This window comes from Eurytemora carolleeae, unplaced genomic scaffold, assembly GCF_000591075.1.
Source record: "Eurytemora carolleeae unplaced genomic scaffold, Eaff_2.0 scaffold190, whole genome shotgun sequence".
Classification (NCBI taxonomy): domain Eukaryota; kingdom Metazoa; phylum Arthropoda; class Copepoda; order Calanoida; family Temoridae; genus Eurytemora; species Eurytemora carolleeae.
This window is the reverse complement of record NW_019396577.1, coordinates 181,105-197,728: the sequence shown is the minus strand read 5'-3', so window position 1 is coordinate 197,728 and position 16,624 is coordinate 181,105. Positions and strand designations below refer to the sequence as shown.

General features: G+C 30.6%; 2 protein-coding genes and 1 long non-coding RNA gene across 3 annotated transcripts; 1 reads left to right on the top strand and 2 right to left on the bottom strand.

Annotated features, from left to right (window-relative positions):
- Nucleotides 1–103: 103 nt before the first annotated feature.
- On the bottom strand, nucleotides 104–4,619 carry LOC111705816 (uncharacterized). Its single transcript, XM_023478494.1, has 12 exons — nucleotides 4,601–4,619; nucleotides 4,304–4,395; nucleotides 3,952–4,012; nucleotides 3,523–3,562; nucleotides 3,275–3,311; nucleotides 3,124–3,207; nucleotides 2,807–2,901; nucleotides 1,595–1,654; nucleotides 1,383–1,434; nucleotides 403–477; nucleotides 256–305; nucleotides 104–195 (listed from the first exon to the last, which is right to left on the bottom strand). The coding sequence occupies exons 2-12, from the start codon at nucleotides 4,382–4,384 to the stop codon at nucleotides 162–164; spliced, it is 669 nt and encodes a 222-aa protein (XP_023334262.1). The 5' UTR covers nucleotides 4,385–4,395; nucleotides 4,601–4,619; the 3' UTR covers nucleotides 104–161.
- Nucleotides 4,620–5,451: 832 nt separating this feature from the next.
- LOC111705815 (uncharacterized) lies at nucleotides 5,452–7,382 on the top strand. The gene is made up of 3 exons (XR_002766082.1): nucleotides 5,452–5,500; nucleotides 6,123–6,197; nucleotides 6,899–7,382. It is a non-coding gene; the product is annotated as an uncharacterized LOC111705815 (long non-coding RNA).
- Nucleotides 7,383–9,591: 2,209 nt separating this feature from the next.
- Nucleotides 9,592–16,624, bottom strand: LOC111705809 (uncharacterized; the record flags this gene model as incomplete). The annotated part of the gene is made up of 13 exons (XM_023478488.1): nucleotides 9,592–9,829; nucleotides 10,390–10,440; nucleotides 10,684–10,743; nucleotides 11,110–11,197; nucleotides 11,754–11,876; nucleotides 12,676–12,822; nucleotides 13,394–13,487; nucleotides 13,697–13,751; nucleotides 14,507–14,673; nucleotides 15,013–15,132; nucleotides 15,342–15,445; nucleotides 15,936–16,023; nucleotides 16,501–16,624. Coding segments are annotated over 13 exons (1,305 nt in total), but the record flags the coding sequence as incomplete, so codon positions are not given.

Sequence of the window (16,624 nt, the reverse complement as noted above, 5' to 3'; positions counted from 1 at the left end):
ATTAAAAAACATAAATAAAAACATAGTTTGATAAAATATGTATTTTAAAGAATATACGCATTTATCGCAAAATCACTTCTACTTCCATCAAAAAAAATTAACATCACCATTTTAGAACTTTATTGATAAAGTAAATTATCTGAATCAACATAAAATAAAAATCATTCTAGTCTGGGAAGTCTGGGAAGAATGTCTCTGAAAAAAGTAGACGTATTTTATAAATGTCTTTTTTTTCTTTTTTTTTAATGAAGAAACCTGTATACAACAGACATTGCATCACGATTCTTCTTTACGTTATCGTACACCTAATTAAATTAATATTAATACTAATAATAGTAATAATAATAATAATAATAATAATAATAATAATAATAATAATAATAATAACAATTAAAAATTTACCCTCAGCTCATCATATTTTTGCATAAATTGTTTAGCAACTGTTAAACATTGACCAAGCCAGTTCAATCCTCTCCACTGAGATATAAACACAATATATGTTCCATTGAGAAACTTTAAAGAAATTGTTATCGGTGTGATATCAGCTATTTAAGTAGGTTTATAAAACAAAGCCAAAGCTTTTTTACAGATTCTGAAAGAAGACTTTGTGTAAAATCCGCAAATGAGATATTTAGAAAACTTGAAATGTTTTTGAGCCTTTCTGTTTAAGTATCATCATCTCAAAATATATTTAACAATGTAGAATCATCAAATCGGAAGAAAATAAACATAAATAGCTGGTGTCAACGGTAAACAAAATTCTTTTATGTAAACAATGCAAAAAAGGATTAATAGTCCATTTAAACTTAAATTTAAGGTTTCATTGGGTGTTCCTTTCCTAGGGGGAACATCTAAATCACCTTGAACCTAACCGAATGCAGTTAAGGCTAGGACGTCTTTTAATTTCTTTCTAAATTACTGCAAGACATGTAATGCAGCTGACAAAGGGAAGTTCTTATTACAACAATGTCAGCAATAAACCTACATAGATGGCCGATATCAAAAACAACTGGAATAAATACAGAAACTCAAGAGCTGATATTGAAATACTACAAATTGCCTGATCAGCTCTCGAAACTGCATATTAACCATCCTGGGGAGGGGGGGGGGGGGTTTGCAGCTAATTGAATGCGCAAAATAGGACAGTCAGGAAACAAGAAGATTGGAAAAATGATTATCTGCATTCTGCATTAAATACATGTATCAAATAAGTTGTTTCATAAAAAAATTAAAAATAAATAAATTGATAAAGTTAAAAAACTTAAATTAAGATACGCTTTTTTGTCTTTCATCTATTGTCCAATGTATCAATTGGTGCTTCTTCAATAAAAAGTCTCTTTAAAAATTCATAATATTTTTTTCTTTGTAAATATAAACTTTACCTGACCGGGAATTTTAGTTTTGGGATTTTTAACTCCAAGTCCTACACCCCATCTAATTATATAAGTAAGTAAGTAAGTAAGTAAATAAATAATTGATCTATAAAGCAAAAACATACAAAATTAAAGGGTTCAAGGAGGAAAATTTTAAAGTTATAGGTTGATTTATATATTTTTCAATTCACATATTTTCATAAAAATTAACAAAAAATTACCTAATATCTCTGGGAGCACACTCAACAAACAGCTGTTTATCTGTTTTCAACATTTCCCTCCTATAGTGTCATCATTTCAGTTAATTTATTGGATTTCCTTTCTATAATGTTATTATTATCGATAATTTATTGAATTTCCTTCCAATAATGTTATTATTTTAGCTAATTTATTGGAATTCCTATCTTAAGTGTGATCATTATAGTAAATTTATTGGATTTCCTTCCTATAATGTTATCATCATAGTTAATATATTGGATTTCCTTCCTATAATGTTTTAATCATAGTTAATATATTTGGATTTCATAGTTAAAATATTGGATATCCTTCCTTTCATGTTATCATCATAGTTAATATATTGGATTTCCTGCCTATAATGTTATCATTATAGTTAATTTATTGGATTTCCTTCCTGTAATGTTATCATCATAGTTAATACATTGGATTTCAGTCCTATAATGTTTTCATCATAGTTAATATATTGGATTTCCTTCCTATAATGTTATCATCATAGTAAATATATTGGATTTCCTTCCTATAATGTTATCATCATAGTAAATATATTGGATTTCCTTCCTATAATGTTATCATCATAGTAAATTTATTGGATTTCCTTCCTATAATGTTATCATCATAGTTAATATATTGGATATCCTTCCTTTCATGTTATCATCATAGTAAAAATATTGAATTTCCTTCCTATAAAGTTATCATCATAGTTAATATATTGGATTTCCTTCCTAGGAAGTTATCATCATAGTTAATATATTGGATTTCCTTCCTATAAAGTTATCATCATAGTAAATATATTGGATTTCCTTCCTATAAAGTTATCATCATAGTAAATAAATTGGATTTCCTTCCTATGAAGTTATCATCATAGTTAATATATTGGATTTCCTTCCTATAAAGTTATCATCATAGGTAATGACTAATGTATTGAATATCCTTAACTCTGAGGCTCTAAATAACAATTGCATGAAAATATTGTTTATATATTTCTCAAATGTTTCCCAAATGAATCAATTCCCATATATATTCCCAATTTGATATGATTTGATATTCCGAAGTGTAAATGTTTATCCTTTTCTTTTCAAAATGTATTTTGAAAATGTCATTTGAGCTTTTTTGGTGATACTCAGATTAAAAATGTACTTTTTGAAATAATTGAAAAAAATTTCAATAAAAAATTATTAATTGCTAATCTGACAAACCTTAGGAATTGATTTTGAGAGAATTTGAGACAGCATCCTCTGCAGACTATATCTCTGCATACATCCTTCCATATACTTTCCTTGAAGTTTCCAACCTTAATACATTGTACGCTGTACAGTTAGTGCTAGAGATTGTCAAAATGTTGTATTTTAAATCTGTTCATACATGCTTAGTCTTTTTGTAGCTCTTCTTATCTCTAAAACCCGAAAATGGGTTCAGTACTCAGTAGTGATTTAAATATTACTGAACTCAGATTCTAGATTAAAACTTTTAATTTCCTTCAACTCAGAACGTTGAAAACCTTAGAAATAAATACCTTTCGACCTAACTTTTTGGCCTTCATAGGATCTTTTTCCTTCATTATTTCATTGAACACCGTAAAATCTTTAAACAGCAGCGCCTAGAAAAAAATGATTTTTCTAGATTTTTCTGAAAACATTTGGAACGAATTATTTTTTTATTTTTACCTTGCTTGCATGCATATATTGCTCGACATTCTCAAACCTAAATCAAACAATAAAAAACTAAATATGTTTAATGTCTATAGAGTTAGGAATAAAAAGTATTAATACTTGGATTTAAGTTTTGAAAAGTACTGAATTGTGCAGTATAGACTATAGATGGCAATCTTGACATGGAAAAGGTCAATTGAAAGTGAAACTAGTTTGGCATCTTTTTGAAAAGTTATTTTTATTTTGGAATTAATATCTCTGACCGAACAGAATTATCAGGTTCTCTGGTGGAATTTATCTCATCTTGAAGTAAATCAATTTCTCAAAACAACTTTTAAAAAAATTTAAGTGATATTCACATATTATTTTTTTACTAACGTGGATTTATTTCAGTTTGAAATTTTAGCATTATTTCACTTTTTAGACTATTGACAAGGAAAAAAGAAGTTTTTAACCCTGATATGCAAAGCAATTACTTTGCTTTTACTCTTTGGGTGCAAAATAAAAACTAGAGGAATTATAAGGTCGAAAAGTCGTACCAATATTTCTGTATAAATTTTACCTTTGTATATATATGTCTAGATTTTAAAATTGTTTGGTTGAAAAATTGATAAATCGATTTATTCATTGATTAATTTTTAATTTACTGATTATCTAATTGATTGATTTACTGATTATCTAATTGATTATTCCTTTGTCAATAAAGAATTGAGGATCCCAGAACTCCGAGGCATAAAAGTTAGAGAACACACCCTAAGCAGTTCATTGTTAACAATATCAACAATTAATAGTTAACAATATAAACAAGTATATAGTTAACAATATAAACAGGTATATAGTTAACAATATAAACAGGTATATAGTTAACAATTTAAACAGTGAATAGTTAACAATATTAACAGGTATATAGTTAACAATATAAACAGGTATATAGTTAACAATATAAACAGGTATATAGTTAAAAATTTAACCACATAAATGATAAATCAAACAAAATATTAGAACATAAAAATATAACAATAAAAGAGATAACACAACGTAAACCTGGTAAAAAGTGTGGAATCCATCGTATTCAATATTCTCATATATATTTTCCATCTCAATATTCTTCTCTACTACCGCCATAGTTTCTAAATCTAATATAGTTTGTTTTTAAATCGTATTTTCAAATAACTCCATTTTTTAGAGTGGCTTGTCTTAATATCCCTACCCTTATGCCTGATAAGAATGCATGAGATATCCATAAACTTTTCTTGGCAAATTTAATTGATAATGCGCATTTGTGCTCCAGAAAAAGTGGAGGAAAATTTCAGAATTTACGCTTTAAAAGATATTGAATACCCTTTATTGGACATAAGATGCAGAAATATAGGTGTATCACTGCGGCTACACTAGTATACTGACTAGTAGTGGGTTAATGTGAAGGTATTTATATACTCCAGTTAACCATGGTGAAACACAGTATAGTAAACCATGTGAAAAACAAAGCATAACATTGTGAAATGAAGGCAAAAGGGGGGGGGTGAGATATAAGGTGAAAAAAATTAGACAAACTATATATATATATATGTATGTATTATATTGCATTGTGCAATTGCATCTTTTGACAGATGTAAATTAATTTATAAAGATAAGAAGTGGATAATATTCATTTGCGTTTGGATTGTTAAATATACGGAGCTAAAAGAACAACATTTTTTCGCAACATCGAATTTTCCTAAATCATTTCGAAATTACTTGGTGCCCAATAAATCTTGATGATTTATAAATGGACAGATCTACATCATTTTTTTTATATTTTTTCAATTTTTAAGCATGCTAAAATCCAATTTTTTTCAAATTTTATCCCAATATTTGTTTTTTACAAGCAGCTTCAAGATTTGCATGTTAAATAATTTATTCAACCAATAACGTATTCACTCTTTTTCCCAGGAACTATATTATAGCATCACCAACAAGAAAATAGACCACGCTGTGAAAGCTTAAAAACGAGTAATAAAAAAGTCAAACGCCAGGCCGGAAGGTTTTCAAAAAGATTACATAACATTTTTAGATTTTTATAAGATAAAAAAATTTAAGATGTCGGAGAAAACGTCTTTAGAAATTGCTAAAACATTTTGTCGAAAAATAGTTTTGAGTTTTTTATTTCCACCTTTTTAATATTAAAATGAAATTAATTAAAAAAAATATTTAGAAGAGAAATCTGATCTTGCTGAAACATCTAGCCGATATTGCTCGCAGGTATAAACAGTAACAAAATATATATTTAATTAAAAGAAACTCGAAATGCACAATGTTTTTTAAAAGTTTTTTATTGCGATGCTTTTCGTACCTTTCCATTTCACGTTTGATCTTAAAATTGAAGTAATAATGAAGTATAAAAAGTTGTACTTTTAGAGTGTATCTAGTTATTTATCATTTATTATTTAATATCTTTTAAGAAAAACTAATTTTACAGAAGCTTTAATAAGACAAGTGCTTTGATAAAAGACAGATATGATTATTCATTTTTTGTTATTTTGAGTATTTTCGTTTTCTAATTTTATTTAATATTCCAAAGCTTTTGCCTGTTTATTCAGAACTCATATTTTTACTAAATGTGCCTGAAAGTGTTAAAAAATTCATAGGATAATAGAAGACATACAAACTACACTGATTATATCATTTGTCAATGGAAAATAATTCCTCCCCCTCACATCTTCAAACATTTTTTGGAAAAATAAATGATGGGAAAGGGACAAAATGATGTTTAAAAATGGTAAATATTGCAGATTAAAACCTTATTTTTCATTCAATAAAAAAATAATTTCTTCATCAACAACATGAAAAAATATTTTTTTTTAAATTTAAATTATAATTTCAGTAAAAGAATTGATGATGGGAATGCAAGGAAAATGAACTTGAAGGATTTCTACCTTCAGATACTTGTAAACCCCAGGTACCTACCTTCAGATACTTGTAAATCCCATGTACCTACCTTCAGATACTTGTAAATCCCATGTACCTAACTTTAGATGCTTGTATACCCTTGGTACCTACTTAACTAACCTTTAGATACTTGTAAACCCCAGGTACCTACCTTACCTTCAGATACTTGTAAACCCCAAGTATTCGCCTTTCCTTCAGAAACTTGTAAACCCTAATTACCTACCTTCAGATACTTGTAAGCCCCAGGTACCTATATTACCTTCAGATATTTGTAAACCCCAGGTACCTACCTTACTTTCAGATATTTGTAAACCCCAGGTACCGTCCTAACCTTCAGATACATGTAAACCTTAGGTACCTACCTACCTAATCTTCTGATACTTGTAAACCCCAGTTACTTACCTTACCTTCAAATACTTGTAAACCCCAGGTACCTACCTTACCTTCAGATATTTGTAAACCCCAGGTACCGTCCTAACCTTCAGATACATGTAAACCCTAGGTACCTACCTACCTAATCTTCTGATACTTGTTAACCCCAGGTACCTACCTTACCTTCAGATAATTGCAAACCCCAGTTATTACCATACCTTTAGATACTTGTAAACCCCTATTACCTACCTTCAGATACTTGTAAACCCCAGGTACCTACCTTCAGAAAAAACTGACAGAAATTCAAATTGCAATAATGTTTTTTTTATTTTTATTTAGGCTCCGTAGAAAAGTTCAAGTTGCACCGATCCAAGGTCATGAAATTTAACTGAAATATGGTTTTTCCCAATATTTGTAATAAGTGACATGGATAAATTTAGATATTGATTTATCAGTTTTCTAACTTATGTAGTACAAGCTGAAGTGCCCCGGCGTTGCCTGTGGAATAAAATTTTTTTTAAATTACTTTTTTTGATTTTTTTAAGCTTATGTAGCGAGTGTCACCCCCTGGCTACCCATGGGTTTACTCAAAAAATGCCAGCCCATTCGGTCCAACCGTCTGGCAGGCTATAGGGAAAAGAAAAACAAATGTCTTGTTTTACTAAATAGATATATATATATATGAGCAATTTGTAAAGGAAAGATTTTCTAAAAATCATTTTTGAATTGTAACAAAGCTCTAATTATTTAATTGTAACTGTAACTTTATTTAACCCTTTTGTAATTGATGACTCAATGACCAATAAAATTACAAATCTTTTTATTTCAAACTTGTTACATGGAATATTGTTCTTAAGCATTTGTCATTTTTAAATTGCATTCAATCAAACTTTAAAAATTCCGATCTCTCCAAATGGTAAAAAAAAACAAGATTTTGATGTTTTGTACTTAAGTAGTTTTTAAGCTTATTTCACCCAACATAAGAAAATAAATATATGAGATAGATTATTAAAGATTATTTTGAACCCATGGAACCCTAGAGCTAGTTATATTGATCCAATTATCCGACCTAATGGAAACCTCGAGCTAGTGATATTGATCTAATTATCCGACCTAATGGAAACCTCGAGCTAGTGATATTGATCTAATTATCCGACCTAAGGGAAACCTTGAGCTAGTGATATTGATCTAATTATCCGACATAATGGAAACCTTGAGCTAGTGATATTGATCTAATTATCCGACCTCGAGCTAGTGATATTGATCTAATTATCCGACCTAAGGGAAACCTTGAGCTAGTGATATTGATCTAATTATCCGACCTAAAGGAAACCTTGAGCTAGTGATATTGATATAATTATCCGACCTAAGGGAAACCTCGAGCTAGTGATATTAATCTAATTATCCGACATAATGGAAACCTTGAGCTAGTGATATTGATCTAATTATCCGACCTAATGGAAACCTCGAGCTAGTGATATTGATCTAATTATCCAACCTAAGGGAAACCTTGAGCTAGTGATATTGATCTAATTATCCGATCTAATGGAAACCTCGAGCTAGTAATATTGATCTAATTATCCGACCTAATGGAAACCTCGAGCTAGTGATATTGATCTAATTATCCGACCGAATAATAAAATAGTTTTTATCCTTAAACCGCGTAGTCTTTTTATAAATAATTCTAATAATAAAAACTTTCAAGATTTTAAAACTGTATTATGTTGAAGTTTGCTTTTATTAAACTTTGCAATATCTTATAAATTGAAAAGCGATCAAATAACAATATTGTAGTTCGTTTTACACCATTTTGTGCATATATCTTGTCAGAGTTTAATTTGACATAATGTAAGAAATGTTTAGAATAATAATGTATAAATCCACTTGCTCTCGTTAGAGCATTGACCCTTGCATTATCTGATCCCACTACCAGAACATTTTAGAACCTTCTCCTTTAGTCTAGTTCAGCCAGGGGCGTATTCAGGAATTTGTCCAGGGGGGGCTTACATTTTTTTCTTTCCAGGAGGGGCTAAACACCCGTTGGGGCATGAAAACCCCCTGAAATCAATAGATTTCACTGGTCCAGGGGGGCTTAGCCCCAATAGCCCCCCCCCTGAATACGCCTCTGAGCTCAGCGTGCCTTAATTCTGTGGCAATAATAATGTCATTTTATTTTTATTTTTAACCTCTAAAATAGTGTAAATAAAATAAGAACCAACATATATTTAAAAATGTAGACAACAAAATTCAATAAGGATTAAAGAGAGCAATATTGCATAACAGTTATAATTATAACATATATTTCCTAAGAATGCAGAATTTAACATAAGGAACAGTTTACAAATGCGTAGAAAATAGGGGGGGGGGAGCAAATGCGGGGGGTGAATAGACTGCTGCCCCCCCTTATCCGAATCGCCAATGAAAATAGGCTTTTGTGGGAAATAATTTATTTTACATTAACAACCTTTTCGTAAAAGAAATTGAATCTTCGCCACAAACTCAAATCTTTGCAACCTGATGGTGTAAATATTTAATATTTAAACTTAAGATTGTTTAATCCAATACAATTAAAAGTTTGACATATCTAAGGTCTACGCCATTGGGTTAAGATTTAGGGAAAACAAAGTTTGTTGTAGAGACTCAATTTTTGTCAACCTTTTTGAATGAGACGCCATGCAAATATTTTTGTCAGCCTTTTTGAATGAGACGCCATGCAAATATTTTTGTCAACCTTTTTGAATGAGACGCCATGCAAATATTGGGGCATACTTCAAAACTTAGAACCAGAATATCATCACATTTATCAACTTGACAAAATACAGATATAAATAAATCAATCCTTACTGGCAGAGAGCATAATATTTGATGTATCAACAAAACATTAATTTTGTATTTGTCCCGTGTGGTTTTTAATGCTAATGTGTCCAAGTGTGTCATACGAACATGGGAATAGAGGGACGACTTTAATATCGTTTTCTATTCACGGTGCATTCATTCATCAACTATGTTTTACTAATTTCATACTTCACTAATAAAATCATTCCAGGAATTCTTTAATTTTCTCAAAAGCTTTGTTACTTATACAACAAATACCAATCATATAAATTATGACGCAGTCATATAATTTCCAGAATATTGGGATCATACTCTAGAAAAGCTGTCTGATCTATGTTAATTTTCTAATCTTTACTCCAAGTCAATTCCGTCAACATCGTACTTGAGAAGTTCTTTGAGTTCTTTGATAATTTTCTTGTCACTTCTTGGCTCAACCTGGATAAAAAGTTCATAATAAAATTCAATAAATAAATAAATATGCATATAATATACTGTATACAAGGCGTGTACTTCAACGTTAAGAGGGGTGGTTTAGGTTTTGTATTAAAAGAGCTGGAGACGTATATGTTTAAACTAACCCCGTTCATGTGCCATGTCCGATTCACAACAAAGACTTCTGGTAGAAGAGACCTTTTGTCGAGTAAAAGTCAACTATTGTTTACTAGCAATATACTTTAGGACCGGGTACATATTTTCATTTCCGGATATGTCTCATCAACATCTAAATTTGACAATTAATAAATAATTAATTATTACTAATACAATTAATCACCTATTTATAAATTGAAGAAATTGTAAGTATTGCGATTTTAGCCGATATATCTATCTATCTATCTATCTATCTATCTATCTATCTATCTATCTATCTATCTATCTATCTATCTATCTATCTATCTATCTATCTATCTATCTATGGAATTTTTAAACATTATAGATCATTTATAAAGCGAAGTAGTCAATAAAGTATTAATAGCCAAGTGTTGGTCTATATTTACCTTGATAATAAACTCTCGAATATCCATACTATGCGCTAGATCCCGTATCTCCTGTGGAAAATAAATGAATTAATGAAGAAGATTCAGTGGAAAGGAAAGACAGTTGCAAAATGAAAAAGTAAACAACGGAAAGGAAAAAGATCTCTATGTAAAGAGGAGATGAAAGAATACAAATAAATGAATAAAGAAAAGGAAAGAAAAAATGACTCAATGAGTAGAGAAAATAAACCTTACAAAAGAAAAAACTTAAATATAATTATTGAGGATAAGAGTGAATGAACGCTCGTTCAGTACCTGGTCCCCGGAGCTAAGTAGGTTCCCTAATGTGATTAGAATCCTCTCCTCCGTCTCAACCTACAGATCAAACATCCAATACCAATCCAATTAAATCCTATCCAATCCAATTCAATCCAATCCAATACTATCAAATTATATCCAATCCAATCCAATCCAATCCAATCCAATCCAATCCAATCAAAACAAATCAAATCAAATTAAATCCAATTAAATCCTATCCAATCCTATCCAATCCAATTTAATCCAATCAAATACAATCAAATTAAATCAAATCCAATCCAATCCAATCAAATTAAATCAAATTAAATCAAATCCATTAACATCACAGATATTCCAAGTCAATTCAAGCAAATATTATAAGATGAGTTGATAAAAGAAAATGAAGATTAATTAAAAATATTAAACTTTTTATTTAATTTTTACCTGAACAATGGTTGGTGTTACACGTGTAAGAACTGAAGAGAGAAGAAGAATTTTTATTTCTAAACTTTTATCATCTTCATCCCTAGACCTGAACAGTGAACACAATTAACTGATGAAACCAATAATTTAAAAAACACGAGAAAAACATCAACATTTATCTAAAGCTTTTTTATTTACTAGTAAAATCTAAATTTAACGTGAAATATAGAGTAAAATGCGAGAAGCATTTCGAAAATAAGTATTTACGTTTTATTACACATACATAGATCTGCATTGTTTTTTTGTTTAAAAGTTTAAAAGAGATTATTTTTATTCAGACTGATCAGAATTTAGTATTTTTGAAATAATTTCAAGTGACCCCAATTAAAAGCGGGAAATACCCCTTTAAAAAAAGTGCCCTTTAAACTTTCTTTGCTTGATCAATAATGTTAGAGATATCGTCGTCGTTCTAGCTTAAACATGCTTAATTTTAAAAATGTCCTCCATTGTTTCCAAACAGCAGAAACTCTGAAGAGAACACAATTGAAAATGTTAGTTTTTTAAAGAAATAAAACATGGATACCTCATTCTTTTTGATTAGACAAAGATTTCAAGAATATTTAGCGTATTGGACTCGGAGTCGGACATGCCATGATGATCTTAACCTGTTATTTGTATGGTGCAAGACAAGGTTGTGGAGGAAGGTGACGATATAGAGCTCCAGCTTCTTGTGCGAGGAGGGGAGGAGAGAAACTAATCTCTCAATCACACTCTCAACCTCAACCTTGCTGTACTTTTATTTATTAGATTAGATTGACAAAAACTTATTTGGGACCGAGTTTCAGATGCGTTTTTCTTAAAAAAACATTTTGTTAAGATATGTATTATTAAATTTTGTTTTGTTTTTCGGAGAAGTTCGGCTAAAAATGCTAAATTAACAAAAACAATATCATTATTAAAAAAATTAATTTAGTAAAAAAATAATGTAATTAGAAATTCCTCATCAATAATTAGAGCTTTAAAGGAAATGACTTAAAACGTTCACAATACTCAAATATGTATGAACTTAAATATCTCTGGATTTGAACTTTTTTGCTTAGGCATCATTCCTTTAAAATATCAACTAGCTACTCTACAAAGAAAAATAAAGTAAGCAAAACCTGACAAAAATTTTCAATTAAAGTTTCGATCTTTAAAAGCCCTCAGCGGTTAAATAGACATAGTTGTCTTCTTAATTCCAAAAATTAGGTTAATTCGGTAGAGGTCAAAAATTAGGTTGATTCGGTAGAGGTAAAAAATTAGGTTAATTCGGTAGAGGTCAAAAATTAGGTTGATTCGGTAGAGGTCAAAAATTAGGTTGATTCGGTAGAGGTCAAAAATTAGGTTAATTCGGTAGAGGTCAAAAATTAGGTTGATTCGGTAGAGGTCAAAAATTAGGTTAATTCGGTAGAGGTCAAAAATTAGGTTAATTCGGTAGAGGTCAAAAATTAGGTTAATTCGGTAGAGGTAAAAAATTAGGTTATATCGGTAGAGGTCAAAAATCCCTTCAAAAACTTGATTGTTAGTGTGAATGTAATGATCGATTACCTCGTATGTTCCGATATGGAGATGATATTAGCAAGCGCAGCTGTTGCAAGCATGGCGTTGGTATCTCCGACCTTTAGATTCTCCAGGAGTATATCCAGCACACTTTCTACCTCAACCTCACATTCATTCAACCTCAGGCACTTCTGCCTAAATATTTACAGATTTAGAATAGTAAAACATAAATAAATCTTTTAAACACTTGTTTACACAATACAAAATTAAAAATTATAAAGAATTCCACTCTCCCATCTGAACTAGAAATATTCGAAGACGAAGAAACATTCATTTCCTTGTCACACTTTCATTATTTTTTTCAGTAATTTCACTTTTTTCAGAATTATTTAAATTTTGATCCCCTTGATGTCCATTCCTCCTGGGGAGAAGTGACGCAGAACAACTTATGTTCTTTAAAAATAAAACATTGTTTGTTTTTTGGAGAATAAAACACTCAAGGATATATATTTTGGGAAATATTTCCCCCCCCCCCAAGAAAACAATTTTTAAGTATTTGGGGGAATTAAAAGTACTTAACATTGACTGGCAAGTTCTCCCACTTTTAATACTTTTGAACCCCAGAAAACTCCCCTTCTTTAAAAGATCATTTATTTCTTCAATTCGGCAAAATATTTAAATAAACTAAAAACATTCATTAAACAAATAGGTGTAAGATACTTTTCAAGAACATGTATACCCCTGTAGTGTAAACACCACGGTATACCTAAGTAGATCTAGAGCAGGAAACCTATGTTCAGGATTCCAGGATAGAACCTTGACAAGAACAGGGTAGCTCTCCTTAGAGATTCTCACTAAACCTTAATATAGAGATATAAAGAGATGTATGGAGATATAGACATATATAGTGATGCATAGAGATATATAGAGATATATAGAGATATACAGAGAACAACCAAAACAAAACCAACTTTTTTCAAAAACATTCTCTGATTATTTCTACTTTTATAACTTTATTACTTTTATTAAACAAATCCTCATATGAACTTGGGAATAAGTCGTCACTTACCTTTAGCAAGTCCAGAGAAAATGTTCATCTCGATCTCAGTTAGTTTGTTCTCTTCCTAAACAATTTACTGTGAATAAGATAGGAAATTAACTTTTATCTGAATTAATCGAACGGATCATTTAAATTGAAATTTTCCCTTTACTTCAATTTTTGCATGTATACTAATTTTAATGTTCTATGATCAGGACAGGAAAATAAATTTCCAGTTAACTTGTATCTCTAGGTATTTACTGAGGCTCCATAGGTACCCCATTATATTGTAAAGATCAAATGGAACTCCTATATACTGAGCGTACCTTTGGAGCCTGGGTATCCTTATTAAACTCTCGAGGTACCCCTTTATACTAAAAGAACCTCTTGGTATCCAGTATACTGACAGTAGTAGGTACCCCAATATACTCTATTTTGTCTATTTAGGTTCTAAGACGTGGCCCTCTATTTATAATGACTTGGCCGATTCACAAAGGTACCCATTAAACCTTTTAACTAGAATGATGGATTACAAAGTTTCATTCTTAGAAACGTTTGTAATTGGTTTTAACTTTGTTTGCAATCTGTTTTTTACAATAAATATGATTTATTTTCATTCAAATTTTAAAACGCCACAAAATGGTCAGGATGTACGATGTAAAGTCAGCTGCGTTGAGTTAAAACTGTAAGCTAGCGTATATTCCAGTTTTTCCAGTAGTTTGTACAGTTTAGCTTGTAAGCCGTAGATGATCAGACAATGGTTTAATCAATCTGATATTCTATAGTTGATGGATTCCTTGACATTCCGTCTACTGTCCCTTTAAAAATATTCAAATTTACCTGTGCATTGAACTCCTTCATCTTCTTCATGATGCCCTCGACGTTGAGTGGGTTGTCTAATAGGACCGGGGTTTTCACCGGGAACACTTTGGTTGTAACCTCGGTATGCAGGGACGATGTTCCATTAGTTTGAGTAAAGGATCGGGTACTTGAGCTCTGCGGAAGGCCTATATTTACAATATTGCAATGATGGAGAATAATAAACTTTAAAGGGAATGTTAATGTAATTTCAAATGACACTATATTTCAAGTGGTACATCCCTATCCATAACAATACTGTTAACAACTTTAACTGTAAATAAACTGTAAAAGGGAAAAATCGTTGTCATCTTAATTCCAGAAGGCAATTTTAATCGTGAAACTTCTTTATTACTTTTCCGAAAAAGGGTGAAAGGCCAGGGTACCGATGTATCTCGGATATGTAACTATAAACTTCGATTGTCGACAATATCGTAAATAAATATGTTAGTCATGATTACACTAATTAAAAATATATTTCTTCTTACCATTCCTTTCGATTGCGTCTCCCATGGTGAATGGTATTGAGTTGCCTCTGGGAGTCATTTGTTGTATCATTGGAGCCAACATCTGCCCCATTGGGGTAGATAAAACTTCATAGGGTAAATCTGAACAGATTATCTTCATTTCTTGTTTGTAGTTGTAATGTATATATTGTTATTTGATCATCTAATCTCAAAAACGTTTTAATGGGGAAAAATTGAGAATCTATACTATAGTTGCATGTTAAGAGGCCTTTTAAAACAAATTTGAAGCTTTTAAAGAAATGAAAATAACATCATTTAAATTACGGATGTATCCTTGAACATGTTCCTACCTAGAATATATTGGGGAATCCCTTTCCCCGTCAGAAATTGTGCAGTCTCGTGAGAGAAATTGTTACAGTTGTGGTGAAATAGGTCATACCTCTCACCCTTAAACCTAATCAATCAATCAATCAATCAATATTTTTCTATCAGCATTTGATCCACACAATTCACTAAGATAAATTTATATAAAATTCAATAAGTCGGTTCCAATTCCTTAATTAATTTTTAGTTAATTTTCCGTGACCCTAAATTCAAAGATGACATTACCCGATTCACAACGGTACCCTTGACATCTTTATCTAATCAACCTGGAAAATTTTGTAATTTTTCTAGTTAGAAGTTTTAAACCCTAATAATTCCTGTATTTTTTTAATAAAAAAGGCACAAATCACTTTTGTATGGTTTCTCACCATAATTGTAAATAATAAGTTTAGTTTTTTAAATCATAAACATTCACATCTAATTTATACTTAACCAGCTTTTAAGGATTCAGTTGTGAATCAGGCATTGCCATCCTTTCATGGAGGGTCACTTGAAATAACGCTTATTATCCCATTTATTTAATCTCTGAATTTGATATTTTAAAAGAGCGATAACTGAACCTGTCTTTTGAATGGGTGAGAAGGTATTCATTAAACACCTCGAATGGAATCTGAGTTTCCCCGAGATCTTCAATCTTTAAAGGTTGACCTGCAACAGAAAAGACATAATTTTTGTTCGTACGTCGAAAAACAAATGTTGCAACTGAAAAAAAATAATGGGATTTGTGTGTGTGTGTTTAGGGGGGCAGCACACTTTCTACCTCAACCTCACATTCATTCAACCTCAGGCACTTCTGCCTAAATATTTACAGATTTAGAATAGTAAAACATAAATAAATCTTGGCAATGAAAATGTACATTAACGTCGACGTTTTAAATCTCAAGCAGAAAAAAAACATTAAACAAAACGACTTGACTATATTCATTTTAAACTACTTTTTGTGATATCAGTGATTATTTTAAACATAAAAGTTATTTTCTTTTGAAACCCGTTTTTAATTGATCTACAAAGACTGTCAATTAATTATAAATAGACACTAGACAGCTCTTTAGGTCAGGATGGAAGAGCGCAAAGAGAACTTATTTAATATTAAATAGTTAACAATCCATTAATGTTTTATGTTACCTAGCATGGTGGTGCCTGGTGGGACAGATTCTATTCCAGCAGAACCAAAATAATATTCACGATCGTAAACCACCACAGCAGTGTGCCATAGAGCTTCCAGGGGTCGTCCTGTACAATACACAAT